Source organism: Netta rufina, assembly GCF_964035555.1.
Source record: "Netta rufina genome assembly, chromosome: 20".
In the NCBI taxonomy this organism is placed as follows: Eukaryota; Metazoa; Chordata; class Aves; order Anseriformes; family Anatidae; genus Netta; species Netta rufina.
Window position 1 is genome coordinate 10,596,883 of NC_140144.1, and position 16,791 is coordinate 10,613,673.

The 16,791-nt window shown below is 56.0% G+C and overlaps 1 protein-coding gene across 1 annotated transcript in view; it reads left to right on the forward strand.

Moving 5' to 3' along the window:
* The window catches only part of LOC311217291 (carboxyl-terminal PDZ ligand of neuronal nitric oxide synthase protein-like), a gene marked incomplete at both ends in the record, with an annotated part of 29,340 nt that extends 12,806 nt beyond the window's left edge, over window positions 1-16,534 (forward strand). The window contains 9 exons of the mRNA XM_084299245.1: window positions 11,011-11,103; window positions 11,876-11,934; window positions 12,526-12,634; window positions 12,742-12,883; window positions 13,220-13,380; window positions 14,476-14,643; window positions 14,927-15,092; window positions 15,182-15,542; window positions 16,045-16,534. Coding sequence (XP_084155371.1) covers window positions 11,011-11,103; window positions 11,876-11,934; window positions 12,526-12,634; window positions 12,742-12,883; window positions 13,220-13,380; window positions 14,476-14,643; window positions 14,927-15,092; window positions 15,182-15,542; window positions 16,045-16,534 — 1,749 coding nt within the window. The remainder of the gene's footprint in view (window positions 1-11,010; window positions 11,104-11,875; window positions 11,935-12,525; window positions 12,635-12,741; window positions 12,884-13,219; window positions 13,381-14,475; window positions 14,644-14,926; window positions 15,093-15,181; window positions 15,543-16,044) is intronic.
* Window positions 16,535-16,791: the final 257 nt, after the last annotated feature.

A 16,791-nucleotide genomic window follows, 5' to 3' on the forward strand; every position in this document is an offset into this window, starting at 1 on the left:
AACAAACCCCCTGAGCTCCAGAGGTTTCTTCTAAAAACAGCTTATTTTTGTGACAGGTGGAAGAGCAGTGAGATATGTTAAGACTAGATGTAGCGTGGTGGGAGGACTGGGCACTTACAGCAGGCTCCAGGAGGGTGCTTACTGTTCAGGCACATGGGTGCTCTAGTAGATGTGGCCCAAATGCTGGTGTCTGCCATCAATACCTGCCACCTCACCGAGAGCTGCTGGGGGTCTGCACCGTGCCCAAGCGGGCTGCCACAGGCAGCTGTCTGCAGGCTGCACAGCTCCATGCTTAATGCCTGGTTTCATCCTTTAAGGGCTTTCAAGTATTGATTCCTGAGGAATCAGTGGGACCCCATAAATGCACCAACCCCCTCTCCTGTTAGAGAGCAGGAAACGTGGCATTGGGACATTGGCTTTGAGTAGGGCCCTTGTGTCCTGCACCTACTGCAAAATCAGCTGCTAAGGTTCAGTGATCCCAAGGCACCGTGGGCTGGTTCAGTCCTGCTGCGGCCTCCTGTGGTTAATGATTACAAGGACTAAACTTCCAGACCTGGAACATTGGGTTCTTCCCCTGTTTTTGTTTTTGCCTCAGGCAATGCCAGTCTCCACTCCACTTTCCCTGCATCCAAGCCCAGGCCGCTTGCCTTGGCCAGGTGCTCAGCTGTGATGCTCTGGTGCAGCTTTGGTGATAAATACTGATGCCACAAAACTCTCCTTATCCATACTTCCTGCTATCTAAACTTGGGCTATGTTCCTCATCATGATTCACTAACCTCATTAGCTCCCCTGAGGCTAAAAGAGTCCTTGAACTGTTTAATATTCTTGGGTTTGTAAATGACACAATTAGCACTGATTTTTTTCTCTCACCTAGTAACAGCCTTGTTTCCAAATTGGAGAATAAGATTTTACAGACAGCTTGAGAACTCAGAGACCTTCCTTTAGATTTGGGGATTGCCACAGAGAAAGGTCACCACAGTCTGCTGGCGATTTTATTAGTGTTCAGTAATTTTTAACAAAGGACCACATAGTGAGAAGCGGGTGCCAGCTGTGCTGTGCCTGGCTCTGCTCGGTGCCTTCGCATCAGGGCAGTGTTTGGATGTGACTGACCCCTGCCCACAGGCAGCCTGGCAGCAGAGGTGCGTGCTCCCTTCCCCGTTAGCTGTTGTTGCATTACAGAAATGCTCCTGGGCAAGTTTCTAAACCCATTTACATTCCCTGTGTGTTGTTCAGAACGACCATGATTCCTTCTAAAATCAATGGTGATTGCATGCTCTAGAAAATCCCTTACAAGCCACATCTGAGCATTAGACCTGCCTGCTGGTTTTACCAAGGAGGCAAGCTTCAGCTGGGAGCCCTGCACACTGGTCTTTGCTAACAGACATTACAGGCAGGGCTGCAGTGGCCCTACAGCGACTGACACCCTCCAAGCTCCATGGCCTGTTCTGGCTGCACTGCTGGTGCCCGCAGATGCAGACCCGTCCTTTTTGTGCAGCTCTTGGAGGCCAACAATAACCCCAGGCTTTCTGTAAGAAATGTTTCCTCAAGTGGAACTGCTGGAGATTGATAGTATTAACAGCTACACGGGGAAAGTCTCCTCGCCTGGGAATAAAGCAGATTATTTCAGACCCTGAGTGTCTCAGACCAGGACGTAGCAAGGCTGTTCATGAAAGTAGCTGGCACTGGGAAATGGAGCAGTTCATCTGCACCCGGGGCTTGAGCTAGCAAAGGGCTTTCTGCCCTGAAAGAGAAGGGAGCCTGATTGCACCTAGCAAATGAGGCATGAAACCTGGTCGGCACCGAGCAGCACACTAAGCAGCTCGGCATCCCTCACATTCTCATTCTGGTCTAGTTTGTAATCGAGCGCTGTTCCTGAATGCAAATGGAGCTCAGGTCTTCATTCTAGCTTAAATTCTGCTTGCTCATAGCTGGAGATGCACGACCAGCTTCCTACCTCTGCTGCAGCTACACAAAGGAAATGTTAATTTCTCGAGGTGGTGGCTAGGGGAAGCCACAAGGCACAGGGCTGGAGGACAGCACCCAAAACACGTTTGGTGCATGATAGCACGTTAGAAGCCAGGAGATGGTCCCTCCCTGCAGCATTTGCCAGAAGCAGGTGTTAGTCATGCAGATGTAGCTGCTCCAGCTTTTCACAGGAGCAAACTAGATTCTTCCTAGGAACATCTCCCCTGCTGCCTCTGATCTCCCTCCCCAGGACTCACACATCTCACTGGTGGTGTTGCCACGTGAGTAAGCGTGTCAGGCTCATGGGAAGGAGTGGGAAGGGACTGAGTGTACAACGGGACTTCAGAGGGAGCAGCAGAAATCCTCAGTTGCTCCCTGCTCGTGGATTTGTATGAGCAGCATCTCACAGCCTGGCCCTGCTGGCCTGGCGCTGTGGAACTGTCACTAGCAGGGGACAAGCTGTAACCAGAACAACCGAATGAAATAGAAAATGAGCATCCTTGTTTTGCATACGAGAAACCGATGCACAAAATATTGTTACCTTCCCACGGCCACGTAGGGGGTCTGAGGCTTTTTCATGGAGCTCTGAGCCTGCTGCAGAGTCCTGGCTCCTGCTCATCTTCTGAGCTTTGTTGTTGTTTGAGCATTTATGAACAAGGTTTAAAAAAAAAAAAAATAAAAAAAAATCAGTATCTTAACTTCTCTTGTCCTACATACCAGACTGGAGGGCAACTAGGATACAAAATAGCGTGTACAAGAACAGGAGACCTTCTCTGCCAGAGCCTCAGCAGTGATTTTTATAGGGAAATACAGAATTACTTGAAGGTGCCTCGGTGCATAATTGCAGTGTCACTTGTAAGGGTTATTTCAGGTGAATTTGACTTGCTTCTGATGAACCAAGCACTCCTTATCTACAATAATTTAGCAGTTTTGGGGTAGGAGCTATGCTCACGTACACTCAGTGCCTGGTACATGAGATTCCTTTGGGGTAGGGTCCCAAGACACCACTTCAATTACTGAAACTAATTAATAACCCAAGCTTAAGAGCAGGGAAGAGCATTAGCTCCAAGCAGCTGCTGAAGGACAGCGTAGCACAATGACAGCTGTACCTGTGCACTGCACACAGCAGGTGCTCCCCCCAGGGTGAAGGCACATCGTGGGGCTCAGCACGGCCAGGAAGGCAGCAGTCAGGCTGCCCTCCTGGTTTTCAGTGCAAATTCACTGCCAGAGCTCCACGGCTGGCTCCCCCAGCTCTCCCTCCAGCCTCCCCTTGCAGATGGGCAGCACCGTGGACAGAAAAGGTAATTTGTTTTTTCCTGCAAGTGAATAGAGGTAGGGAGGGGAAAAAAGACCCAGCTTCCCTGTGAAGCAGGGCTGGCCCACGCTGGCAAGAGAAGGGCAGAATGGCTGTGTGTGGGAAAGCTCCCTATTAAACCTGGGGACAGCGGGGGGCTCCTGGAAGTGACAGTCACACAATGGTGCTTTTGTCAGAGAGGCACCAAAGGCCAGATGATGTCACCTTGCACTGGGCTGTGAGGCTGCTTGTGTGCCTCAGGATGGAGCTCAGCAGCATCACATATCTTTTTAACAGGGAGGAGGCAATGAAAAGGCTGCTTTTATCCCACCCTTTTTAAAAAGCAGACGAAGCAGCTTTGTCCCAGAACAGCTTGGCTGTTGTCAGAGGTAGAAACCCCCAGCTAAAGAGCTGCTGCCTGTACCCCACCAGCTCCCATCACCTGCAGAAGCTGTAGCCTCCCCCATGGGTGCAGCTTGGGGCGCTCTTTGCTCCACATCCTTTTGTGCTGGCTCAGAGGAACATCTAAACTCTGGCCACATTCTTCACTTTGCCACCTCACCTTTTCATGGAAAGACCAGGCTGGCCTCAAAGGCTTCCTGGAGCTCCAGCAGCTGGAGACCTCCCGTGATAAGGTCTGTCAAAGACAGGGAGAAAGGGGATGAAGAGGAAGGCCTGAACTAACATGCCCATCTGAATGCTTTGCAGAACCTCAGGAAGCAGGATTCCCTCAGAACTCAAAGGAGATGTGCATGAAAGGCAGTGCTTTTCTTTGCCTTGCCGTTGCCTGACCAACTTCAGCCGCAGGCAGCATCCTCACAGCCCGTGCACCATTTCTCTCCAAGCTCATCTGCCCTATAGGTAGGCACTCAGAGAGCATGGCTGAAGATACCCTGCAGCACAGCCTCTTGCCAGCTTGGGACAGGGTCCTGAGCTGCTCTGGTGGTTACTGGGTGGGCTGTGGGGACTGCAGCCCCACAGGGGATCACAGGTTTGCACATGCTGTGCAGTGGGGATGTGTAATCCTTACCATGAGTGGGTGCTGGAAACTCCTGATTTCAGCTCTGCTGTGCCTCGACTTGCCCAGTGAGCTCCTGGTGAGTCGTCCTGCCTCAGTTTCCCATGCTGGGGCTCTGGTTAACATCTGCCCATCCCAGGGAGAAGCTACAGTTCAAGATTCTTGTCTGTAGAAGGACCTGAGTGGAAAGCTGTGTTCAGGAGGAGGTTTTCAGATTAGCCAGCTCACAGTATGGCTGCTTTTGAATATTTATGAAAGCAGAAAACTGTCAGACATGTTTCACTGAGCTGTGCAGCTCCTTACCTGAAAGGAAGGGTTTTCTTAAAAGCAGTGCTTGCTTGCCTCAGTTTTTCCACAGAACCTCACTCTACCAGGGTGAGGGACAAAAGCCTGGGATAACAAAAGCAGGGTGTCTGTGAGGGGATGCAGTACAAGCTCCTTGAGCTGAAACCACCACACAGCATTGCTTTTTAATAACTAGAGCCTGAAAACTATTGTGGAGAGGCAGCATCCAGAGAGCCTGGATCCACAGACTGCTCTCTGTAGCTTCCAAAACATCAGTGGGGGGGCAGTACGTGGTACAGCTTCCTACAAGTGATTGTTTGCTAGATGCTAAGCAGTTTTGTGGCTTCACTCTCATAAACCACCCCAGAGACTGACTACAAAGGCAAACCAGGAGTTTACATGAGGCAGCCAGGCCAGGCACGCCCAGCATTCCTGGTGGTGCCTCGTCCATAGACCTTGGTCCCCTAAAGAGCATCCTAAAAAGAGACAGAAAATGCCTGTGTCTCTGCAGAGAGCTGAAACGTGTCCAGAGCCAAAATTAAGAGGAGCTAGGCCAAGCTCACATGCCCCTTGCTATTTACAGGCAACTTTCAAGAAGTTTCTTTTCGAGCTGCAGCTGTGAACTAAGCCAGGACCAGGGCTGAAGTGCCCTCCTGCTGCCAGAGGGCTTGGCAGGTACACGGCCACAAAGACCTGCAGATTAGACCTATTCATACGCTGCTGACAGTGCCAAATCAGAAAGTCCAGAAATGCAAATATTATCCTAGCTTAACTCAGGTTTTTATTTCATCCCTCTCCCAAACTGCAGCACAGCTTGGGTCTGGTTGCAGCAAGAGCCTGGCCACTAGCAAGAGGTTTGGACAACAGGGACTTCACCATCCTGGGCCCATCCCATAATACCTGAGCGAGGTGAGCAGAGCAGGCCTGGTGCAGTAACCAGGTTTGGTCAGGAGTCCAGATCATCAGGCAGGTCCATGGTGATGAGACTGGAGAGAGGCCAAGTTGGGACATCAGCGGGACCATAGCAGTCATGGCTAGGGCTCAACTGAAGACCAACACTCCCACACCACAGCTCATGAAGGGGATTAAATGCCCAGAGCCGAGCTTAAATGGAGCCCATGTGCCCGGTGTATGGGGGTGTGGTGGAGGCCCCAGGTGAAGCTGATCAGGACCGTTAAGGCCTGCGGTGGCCTCAGGGCCCTGGCACTGGGTGTGTGTTGTCCAGCTGGAAACCAGCAGCTTAATTTTGCACCCTGCGGTCAGGGCAGTAAGCTGCAGAGCTGTTGGCATTGCACGTTTCTGCAGATAAATGCAAAGCTGTGCCTGTGCGCACTTGGTGTCGCTGTGAAGTTGTCAAAATGAGAATCCTGGAGTCCGTCCCCTGGCCCTGTATGAGCCTGCCAGTACTTCTGCTTCCACCTCCCATCTCAAATCGCCTTTGCCTGCCTGCTGGACCCAGCCAGTGCCAGGAAGCAGATGGTTTCGCATACCTTGGCTGAGATGTGTTGAAGAAATGTTGAGCTCTAGACTGGATTTTCCCATTAATACTTTGAACACAGGTGTTTGACAAGTTGTATCCAGCTCCAGCACCTGAGCAGAACCACCACGCGTGGGGCACTGGCTCCGGGCAGCCCGCAGCAGCCCCATAAATCAGTCCTTGGGGCCTGGCCTGGCCCCTGGGTTCCTCGCCAGCACTGATCAAAGCCCAGGCTGCAAGTTTCTGCAGCTCAGGCTGCGGTCGGGGCTGTCGGCACCGCGGGGTGGTTGCACACAGACCGACCACAGGCCAGAGGTGTAGGTGGAGACCTGGTGAAGGAGCGTGGAGCTCCCCAGGGACCCTGTGCCCGCTGCCTGCATCTCCCAGGGCATTGTGCAGAGCTGATGGGCAGGAAAACACCCACGTACTGAGTCTTTCTGTGTGCCTTGGAGACCAGGCCAGAGCATGGAAAGACCTTCTGGGTGCATGAGCCTGCAGACACCATCCTTCCCCCCGGCACCACTGCACAAGCCCCAGTCCTCCCCGGTTCCCCAGGCAGCAGGCAGCACAGCCGGAGTGCCGATGAGGGCAATGTAAATCCTGTGTGACAGCAGTGACCCCGCGTCCTCGCTGGGGCTGCTCCTGGCACCCCCCAGGTCACCGCTCCGGGACGGCCTGCAAAGAGCTTGCTGGGGGGGAAAGAGCTAATTTAAATGAGAAAAAAAAAAAAGACTTTGGGTCCGTTGCCAGCATTCTCCTTGCCTATTGTGCTCCCTGCTCGGGTTCTGCTTTCCCCTGGGCAGCTTTATGTTTCCAAGGCCCATAAATTCTCGTTTTTCCACTGGGCAGGAGGTGTGCTCCTGGGCTGCGCCGCTTCCTGCCGGGTTTTGTGTCCGTGTTGCCCAGTTACTGCGGCGCAGCCCCGGGCTATGCCCAGCCCCATTCAGACCAGCTGTGGCCCCCGGCCCCGGCAGTGTGGAGGATTCGGGGCAGGAGCTTGCTTTCCAGGAGGAGAAAAGGGAAGGCTGAGAGCCCGTGGCTTCCAGACAGAGCCTGTGGGGCTCAGGGGTGACCTGAGAGGGTGTCCTCCCCGAGGGGCTGTCACCTGGAGGTGTGCTGCAGCTGGGGACGTGGTGACTTGCCAGGGGATTTGAGGCTGGGCTGCAGCCGGTGGCCCGAAGGCTGTGGGAACTGACAACGTTTGTTTGTCAGATCCAAAGCACCCGTAATCTGCCCTTGCTGAGAGCAAAGCCCACGGGGTTTCTGTGGCATCATTTCCAAGCAGCAGCCCTCCAAGCATCAATAATTCAAACAGAAGTTGAGATAACACCGTGTCCCCATTCCGTGCAGGCCGGTTTGGTCGGAAATTAATAACATTCCTGAAGCAGAAATACTTGGATTCTCTGCGGTACTGACTCCTAGCACGGCACCCAGGCGGCACCAGAGGTTGCAGACTGTGGCCGTGGGGAGAGGCATCACCCCCTGGTCCTGCCGGGGGCCTGTTGCTGTGCGGGGCCACCAGGAGCCTTCTGTGGGGCTGAGCAGATCTCTTCCCCTCATTGCCGTGCCTCCGGTGTCAGTCAGCTGGGGCCGGGGCTGCGCCTCGCCGCAGGGTTCTTTAGGGACACAGAAATCCCAAGGCTGCTGTGCCAGGAGTGGGGCTGGACAGCTGCAGGAAGGAACAGGCCATCCCCAAGGCTGTGGAATCATCCTTCAGGCATGCAAACAAAGCACTTACCCACTTAACTCCTGTCTCAGGAACCCGGAGAGCCTCTGCCTCGCCTTTCCGTACTCACCTCTGCAAACCATGGCACCACAGTGCTGGCTCCCGCAGCTCCCCGGGGTCCGGCCCTCCTGCTCTTTGTTAATGAGGAAGGTGCATTTTTTGGAAACAGAGCCTGCCTCCAGGACTTGCAAACACTCTATTTTATGACATTTTTCATTTGCATAATGAAGGCCCTGATACCTTCGGTAATTAATCACATTAAGAATTGCTTCCTTGAATAACTCTATTCATGCAAGTTGTTCTTAGTGCTGGAAACTGCGTATGATTTCAGATGTGCATTAGCCCATCTCTTTCATCAGCAGATGGAAGCGGGTAACTGCATGTGTAATTTATATCTGCTTGGGTGGAATTATCAGATGAAATATGCATTACACAGCGCCATTAACATTTCTAGTCATACAGTCTTTAGCTCTTGGGTAAGTTAATATTACATGCCAACAGTGTGGGGGACCGTGTGAGAGGCAAGGACCTGAACACAGGGATTTGAAAACAAAAATGGAAAGTATTCCAGGTCAGACGCATCAGAAATAGAATTAATGAAGCTGCTAAATTAGGTGAGATGCAATGCCCTTTTTTGACCCGCATTTTTTATAAAACGTCCCCTCCTCTCTCCATAGCCAATAAAACCGCCAGGTTTGCCCACTGGATCTCCGCTTAGGGGCAGCTCCCGACTCCTTAACATCCAGAAAGATCCCCCAGAGGATAGCACAAGCAGCAGGAGAACAACTTGAATCTCAGAAGGCAGATTCGGGGGTCTCACCCTGCAAGAAGGATTTCAGGGCCCTGTGGATCTGAATCATTTTCAGGCCAAGCTCTGACCCTCCGGCTCAACATCAGCCCACAGGAGGAACAAGGGCAGGGCCGGGCAGCTCACAGCAGCCCTGTGGCTGCCTGTGGGGCTGATGTCCCCTGTGGGTCCCCTCCAGAGCCCGTCCCAAGGTCAGGCTGTGCAGGACCTGGGGCTGAAGGAGGCTCCCCCTTCACTTCTGGCAGTGCCTGGCCGTGCACTGCCGCTGCTCCCGGTCGTTTGCTTTCTGGCCAAGACAGAAAGAAAAAAAATCTCTCTGCAAAACCCAGACTTGGACTTTGCTTAAAGCCTCTGAGTAAAGAGCCTTGTTTGAATGTAATTGCACCCCTGTTGCTACAAGGGGAAAATACACTGCATTGCTCTCTCTTTCTTGGAAAGCTCGGCTAGTATTTTCCCAGCCATTTGTGTACAAAGAAAGATAAATAGCTCTTTAGCGGGCAGAACAATCTCTCCGTTTTTTTGTTGTTTTTTTTTTTTTTCTTTTTTCTTTTTGACATCCATGCCAGCACATGAGGCGCAGCAGCTTGGCGGAGCTGAGAGCAGGGAGGGTGCAGCCTGGCGGAGCTGGGAGCAACGGCAGGGCCAGGGCTGAGGCTGGGGTGTGTGCTGTCCGTGAGCTCCTGCAGGCTGCCCAAAATCCAAGGGATGCTCCTGCCACCTTGCCTGTCGCTTTCACTCCTCCCTCCATATACATGTTCATCAGATTTAGCTCCAGCTTCACACGCTGTGGTGCTATAGATAGATTTTTAAAGAGCTCGTCTCAGAGTAATAATTCATGGGGAGATCAAAGGGCTATGGTTTAATCAGGGGTCTGTCTGATACCAGCAACCTTGCAGAGTGCTAAGAATTCAATGAGCATCATCAAAGGGCTGATAAGCACGAAAAGCCATCCAATTTTCTGCCCGTAAGGCTGGTGGGGCTTACAGGGGTGCTGAGGAGCTGGACAGACTCCTGGCTGCCGTGCCGACAGAGCCACGCACACTCCAACATCAGGCTCTGATGGAGCTGCCTGGACTCCCCTAATGACTGAGCTGCTGCCTGCAGCTCCACTGACTCCACGAAGAGATAAGATTGCTAATTACATGTCTAATTACACAGCATAGGTAAGCTTCAGTCTGCGCTCTGCCTCTTGGCATCCCCTTGTCCTCCACGTACCAGAATCACGTCCTCTGCGGGGATTCTCCGGAGCAAGGGGTCAGAAGCCATCCTGGGGGCTCACTGCTGCAGTGTACGTGGCCCCCCAGCCCTGCCACAGCACGGTTATGTTTTTAGGTTATCAAAATGGGGATTTGGGATTTGTTCCCTCTGTTTTACAGGTATGGTAACTGTACATCGAGTTAATCCAAAGGATTTCTTTTTTTAATAGATGCATGGGGTCTGTCTCTATGGCTGCGCTGACAGTAATGGCTCTGTGCTGGTTTAGATAAACCGAGGGTCTGGCCCAGGAAAGCTGGGGAAAGATAGGGACTGCCAAAAAAATACGGGGTATCAAAATGCTGTTTGGAAGCCAAAAACGGTGCCTAAAATGGGGCCGGCTGGGATCAGCATGGTTAACACGGGTCTCCAGAGTGGAAAAGGCTCTGCCGTGCTTCTTAGCTATCATCACAAGCAACATTTAAAAGCCAGCAGTTTAATTTTTAACACAAATGGAGGCGAGTTCAAACTGCAGACACCTGCAGATAAGGAGTTGGTTTTTTCTCTAGAGATACGGAGCGCAGCGAGGTTAATGTGATTATGTCAATGACTGAGATATAATTGCGTTACCGCCACCCATCTGGCCCTCCCTGCGACTCGTAAGTGATTTTATATTCCCCATGCACTGCAGCGCTGAGGCACAAGGGCACTGGAGATGCCAGAAATCGCTGCTTGGTGCCTGCTGCAAGAGCCACCCCCCGGGCAAGCCGCTGGTGCAGGTCCTGCTGGACTGTGCAAGGTGTTTCAAACGTCAGCACGTCAGGAAATTCCTTGTGGGTCTGGATTAACACCCCCTGGGCTGCTGGTCTCTGGTGCAGCCACAAAGCCCCTCCTTGCCACCAGCACCCTCACCCCTGGGTGTCCTGCTCTGGGCTCCCCCAGGACGCTGCTCAGTGAGCTGGGTTCCCACCACAGGCTGGGACAACGTGGCTCCTGGTGTGGTCCAGAGGATGGAGCACTGCTCGTCCCCTCCCGAGGGGCACTCCTGACACGGGCAGGATCCCACTGGCTCCCCAGCTCCAGCACCGGGTCCCTCCAACAAGGGTTTTCTCATCAGGATAAGCAAAGACCGCTTCCCTTGGCAGCTGGGATTAAAAACAAAAACATTTTCATGTGAAGCACTGACTAATGCAGCACAGTCCGGTCCTACCTCTCTCCTAACCCGCCTTTGTCTTCCCATCAGTATGAATTCAAAGCCAAGAACATTAAGAAGAAGAAGGTGAGCATCATCGTGTCCGTGGACGGCGTGAAGGTGATCCTGCGCAAGAAGCAGAAGGTGAGGCTTCTCCAGCCCAGCGTGCCCGGGACATTGGCCCTGACCATGGCCGAGCATTGCTGCTGCTCAGAGGAGTCAGACTTCTAACCAGAAGGGGCCTTTTCTCAAGAAACACCCAGAATTTTCACAAGGAAAAAAAAAACTCAATTTTTCACAAAAAAAAAAGATAGCAAAATCTCACTGAAAAAAAAGAGTGGGAAAATTACACTGTGGGAGGAGGATTTTTTCTATCAGAAAATGTAAAGCTTTCAGGAAATGCAGTTTCTTTTCCTTGTTAATACCAGCAGGCTTCCTCCGCACTGCCTCGGCTGTGCACCGTCCCTGGGCTCACCCCCAAGGAGAGCCAGCAGCTGCCCCCGATGTCCCAAACCCCCTCTCAGAGCCTTGTTCCCCAAATGTGTTAATCTTCTGCATATTTGATGATATAAATTAATCTATAAATTAATCTTCGGAACAGTTTTCAGCCCTGGAGGCTATGATCAGATGACCAGATATGATAAATGATCAAAGAAATCTATTTTAATCCAAGATACCGACCAAGCAGCCACTGCTGACATGGTCACAGAATCATTTCAGCTGGAAAAGACCCCTAAGAAAATCCAGTCCAACCTTTAACCTGGCACTGCCCAGTCCTCCACCATTAACCCAGTCCAGCTGTAGCCCCGATCTTGGCTTGGGGACAAACGTGCCTTTTTCCTGGGTCCTGCCCATCGTCGTGGTGGAGTTTCAGTGCCTGTAATCCACTCTAACCATGTTTCTGCCCCCTGTACAGCGCAAGGAGTGGACCTGGGACGAGAGCAAGATGGTGGTGATGCACGATCCCGTGTACAGGTACGTGCCGGGGGTGCACCCCAGGTGCTTTTATCCAGCCCTGGGGAGTGCAGAGCTGTCCTCCTGCTTGTTCCACCTCCGGGAGGGCTGGCGCTCAAAGATCCATGAAAAATTAACGAGGCCGCAAAATTACTGCTGGCGGAGAATCTATTTCATGCATTTTTGGGATTGAGACGGACAGACTGAGCTGGCTTTGAAGCCTGCTCTGCGTTGAGCAGGGGTCAGACGGTGACCCGCAGAGATCCCTTCAGCCTGAATTGCTCTCTGATGCTAACACAGAGGACAGGCTTCCTGTGGTCCCCAGCAGAGCACAGCTCGCTGTGAGCCTCTGAAGAAGGCCCTGATGTTGGGGCATGAGCTCTTGGAGGGAATTAACCCATACGGGATGCACCGATTGCCATAGCACCTGCTCTGGGATCTCCGGGTACCTGAGAAGAGAAGTCCCACCCAGAGGCATCTCCTGCTGCTCTGTGCCTGGTGGTGACAGCACTCAGAACATCCTGCAGGGCTCTGTCCGGGGGCTTTTCCAACAGGTCTGTCTGGGGAAAGAGCTTCTTCTGCGTGTTTAATTCCCCCTGTGCCTACCCCCAGAATCTTCTACGTGTCTCACGACTCGCAAGACCTGAAAATATTCAGCTACATCGCGAGGGACGGCGCCAACAACTCCTTCAGGTGCAACGTCTTCAAATCCAAGAAGAAGGTAGGACGCTGCGTCCACCTCAGGCCCTGCACCCTATGCTGGGGGGGTGTTTGGGGCTGTGGGACCCTCCCCAGGGCTGACGGGGGGGGGGGGTCTCTGCCCCGCAGAGCCAGGCCATGCGCGTGGTGCGCACGGTGGGCCAGGCCTTCGAGGTGTGCCACAAGCTGAGCCTGCAGCACGCCCTGCAGAACGCCGACGGGCAGGCGGACGGCGCCAGCGACAAGTCGGCGGAGGAGCAGCCACCAGAAGGTGACGTCCAGCTCCCCGCGGGGTCTGGGAGGCAGGGATGTGTTGGGGTGGGGGGCTGTGCACGGTGACCTGTCCTCCTGGGCCAGCTCTGCTGACAGCGAGAGCTTCGTGGCTCATCTGGGGCCGTGGGGGATGCGGCTTTCCCACCTCCCCGTCCTGGGAACACGGAGGCTGAGCCTCCTTTTCCAGCAGGGTGGTGGCCTGGCACGCTGCCCTGCTGCTGCCCCACTGCAGCACACGGAGACTTGAAGCAAGGCTTGGCTGCTTGGCTCTTCTTCCTGGGCTGTTGGGGGGCTGGCGGCTGTGCCTGGTTCATTTTATCCGTCTCGTTTGAAGTGCACCAGATAAAGGGCTCCAAGATCACAGATGTGGACGAGGTTGGCCTCGACTCCGATGGCATCTGCGTGTCTGAGAGGGGACCAGGAGAGCTGCCGGCTGCCAGGGGTGAGCTCAGCGTGCTGAAAGCTGGACAAGGCACCAAGGACAAGAACTGCCAGGTAAGAATCCTTGGGACCAGGCTGGGGACGCTGCCCCCACTGCAGAGCCCACCTTCCCGGTGCCTTGGGGCAGCTCAGCAGGCCCCTGTGCCCCATGCCATGAAGCAGCTCGGGCTCTCAGGGCACACGGAGCCAGCCAGGGCTGTCACCACCATGGGTAAAGCACCCCAGTCTCCGTGGGCAGACCCGTGGCAGGGCTGCCTGCTCAGCATCCAGCTGGTTTGTAGTTGGCTGTGTCAGAGCTTCCCCAACCCGTGAGAGTCCCCTGGTGCAGGGCAGAGCCCCGGGGGGTCCTGACTGAGTGCACCGAGAGCTATCACACAGCACTGGAAAGGGAAAACAAGGCAGGGACCCCAGCAGCAACAGCTCCCTGTTAACAGGGGGAGACTACGAGGTGTCTCCAGCAAGGCGAGCATTTCTGTGCCATGCAGGTTGGTTTCTGGGCCCCAGGGCTGGTCTGCAGCGGTCGCTCCTCTGTGCTCAGGCAGTGACCCCAGCTCCCTGCTTTTCCTGGGCAGCAGCATCCCTCGGGGCAGCCCGGCCTCTGCAGCAAAGGCACTGAGGGTGCGCTCGATGCTGGCTGTGGGCAGCCCGTAATGAATAGCTGCTCTGCAGAGCCGTTCAGCGAGCGTTTCCTGGCTGCCTTAATGGCACCATTTCATTTCACACAATTGTATCGCTTGCAGAGCCTGGCTGCAAACAGCTGCGATGAAATGCACTCAATTGGATTTATTTCCTTGGCTCAGAAGGCTGGGCTTTGCTCTGCTTTCCCGTTTAGATGTGGATCTGCCCGCTGCTGCCCTGGTGCCCCCGCGCTGCCCAGGAGCAGGGACGTGGCCGTGGGGTCACCGTCCCTGCGCTGTGCTGCCCAGAGCTCTGCAGGGCCCACGCTGGGGGTGCAGTGGGTGCACGGCACAGCGTGGGCACGAGGGGGGTTTCTGGCAGCGAGCAGTGCCCAGCCTGGGTCTGGGTGGCTGCAGGGGCAGCTCTGCCTCCCCAGGCAGTGCCGCAGGGCCCCAGCAAACTCCTGGGGAGCTTCTGTCTGGCAGCCCAAGCTAACCAACCCCCCTCACCGGGACTTTCTCCCCACTCCAGGACCCCGAGAGCTGCTCCCTGTGCCCGGCTGGCTCCCAGCAGCTGCTGAGCCCTGGCAGCCCCTGCTCCTCAGCCTCCATCACGCCGCTGGCCTCCCAGCACTGCCTCCAGCTCCTCCAGCAGCAGCTCCTCCAGCAGCAGCAGCAGACGCAGGTGGCGGTGGCTCAGGTACAAGTCCTGCATTCCCCGGGGACACCCCCAGCCCCTCTCCTCGCCCTGCGGGACCGGGACGGGACCGAGCGGCCGCTCCCTGCCCGTGGGGGCCCCGAGAACCGGCAGAGGGCGCCCAAGCCCCGCGCAGAGCCGGGGGGTGCCCGGGGAGCTGCTGGGGGGGACCCGGGGATGCTCCGGGGAGAGCCCTGGGGGAGCCGGGGATGCTCCGGAGGTACCCGGGGATGCTCCGGGGGTGCCCGGGGATGCTCCGGCCCCGCAGCCCCGTCCCTTCCCGCAGGTGCAGCTGCTGAAGGACCAGCTGGCAGCGGAGACGGCGGCGCGCATCGAGGCACAAGCCCGGGTGCGGCAGCTGCTGCTGACCAACCGCGACCTGCTGCAGCACGTCTCGCTGCTGGTGCGGCAGCTGAAGGCGCTGGAGAGCCGGGCACAGCGCCGGCAGCCGGGTGAGAGGGCGCGGGGACCGGGTGCTGCCTTGCTCCGGGGTCAGTCACAGCGCCTCGCTCACCCCGCGGCTCTCTCCGTGTCGCCGCAGTTGACCGCTCGCTGCAGAACCTGTCCCTGGCGCAGTCGCTGTCCCTCAACCTGAAGAACCACTACAGCCTGGACATCGCCCTGCCCTCCACCTCCACGCCCGCCAGCGTCCTGGGCAGCCCCGTGGGTCCCCGCTCGCTGTCGGCTCTGGGCGCTGGGGATTCCTACCTCAACCTGCTGGGCCTGGAGAGGGGCGGCCCCCGCTTCGGCAGCAAGGAGGGGGACGAGGGCCTGGGCGCCGCGCTGGAGGGGCAGGAGGGGCTCAGCAGGCGCGTGGAGGGCTCCGAGGTCAGCGAGGTGGCTCTGCTCAACGGGGGCGGCCGGCAGAAGGCAGAGGACGTGGACAGAGGGGACGAGGACAGGTGGGGACCCGCTGCTTCTGCTCCCACTGGCTGGAGCGGGATCACCGTGCTGCTTCCATCACTAATTGCAGCACTACACGAATTAGTGTGAAGAAAATTAGCTTGATCCCAGCCAAAAGCAGTATGACAGCACAGCGCCTGCAGCAGGGTGCTCACAGCTGCCCCAGGGGAGGGAGGGAGGGAGGGAGGGCTGTGCTCTTGGTCCCGTGGTTCGAGGGTCTGTGTGCTGGCTGAGACCAGGAGGGCAGAGCCGGGTGTGGAATCCACCATGTCCGCCCCTGGGACAGGGATGGGGGTCACTGTCTGTGCTGCTCTTATCCTCCTGGAGCGAGGTGGTCAGTGCCACGTCACTGCAGCACCCCAGCTCCAACACACACAGCAGCGGGTTGCACTGAACACAAGAGGTGTCTGCCTTTTGGAGAGCCTGGGGCAGCCAGACTGAGCCATCCGCACAGGTAAGTAGCTACCTGCCCATCACCTCCTCTCTGCTCTCGCTTCCCAGGCGGCAGCAGCCCATTCCCAAGCTCAACCCGCCGCCACCCATCCTACGCAAGAGGTCCAGCAAAACCTCCCCGAGCCTGGAGGTGGAGGCCAAGCCCGAGAGCACTGCCCACGTCAGCCTTCCCAGCCCCAGCGTGTCCAGCCTCACCAACATCACTGCCAGCTCCCTCACCCTCTTGGACTCCGAGGCGAGGACTCCTGCTTGGAGCGCTGCCTCCAGCTCAGAGCCCATCCCCTCCAGGACCTTCCAACGTGTTCTCAGCAAGGACAGGGCTGGGGAGAACGGGCACACGTCCCCACCAGCCAGCTGCCACGACCCCGCAGCCAGTGAGGTCCTGGGCAAGGACTTGGCTGTGCTGGTGAGCCCCACGGACAGCATACTGCCCTTCTCTCCTGCGGACGACACCTGCCTACACATCAGCTTCTCGGAAGATGAGCTGCTGGAACCGGAGCTGGACGCTGCTGTGGGGCCCAGCAGAGTCCCCTCTTAGTTGGACCACGGCGTGTGGCGGCTGGCTGGAGGCAGTCCCAGCGGCTCCATCCACACCGCTGCGCTGGGGTTGGGGGCCCTCGTGCCCCAGCTGGGCGGCAGGTCCCTGCTCTGTCCCTGCCCGCTGCACCAGCTCACACTGCCCTCCCGCTGTCCCCTGTCCTTGTCTGTCTGTCCTGCCTCTGGTCGGGGTGCCGCGTGGGTCCCTGCCTCTGGGGAGCTCTCACTGCTGTCCAGCAGGGGCACAGACCACGCTCA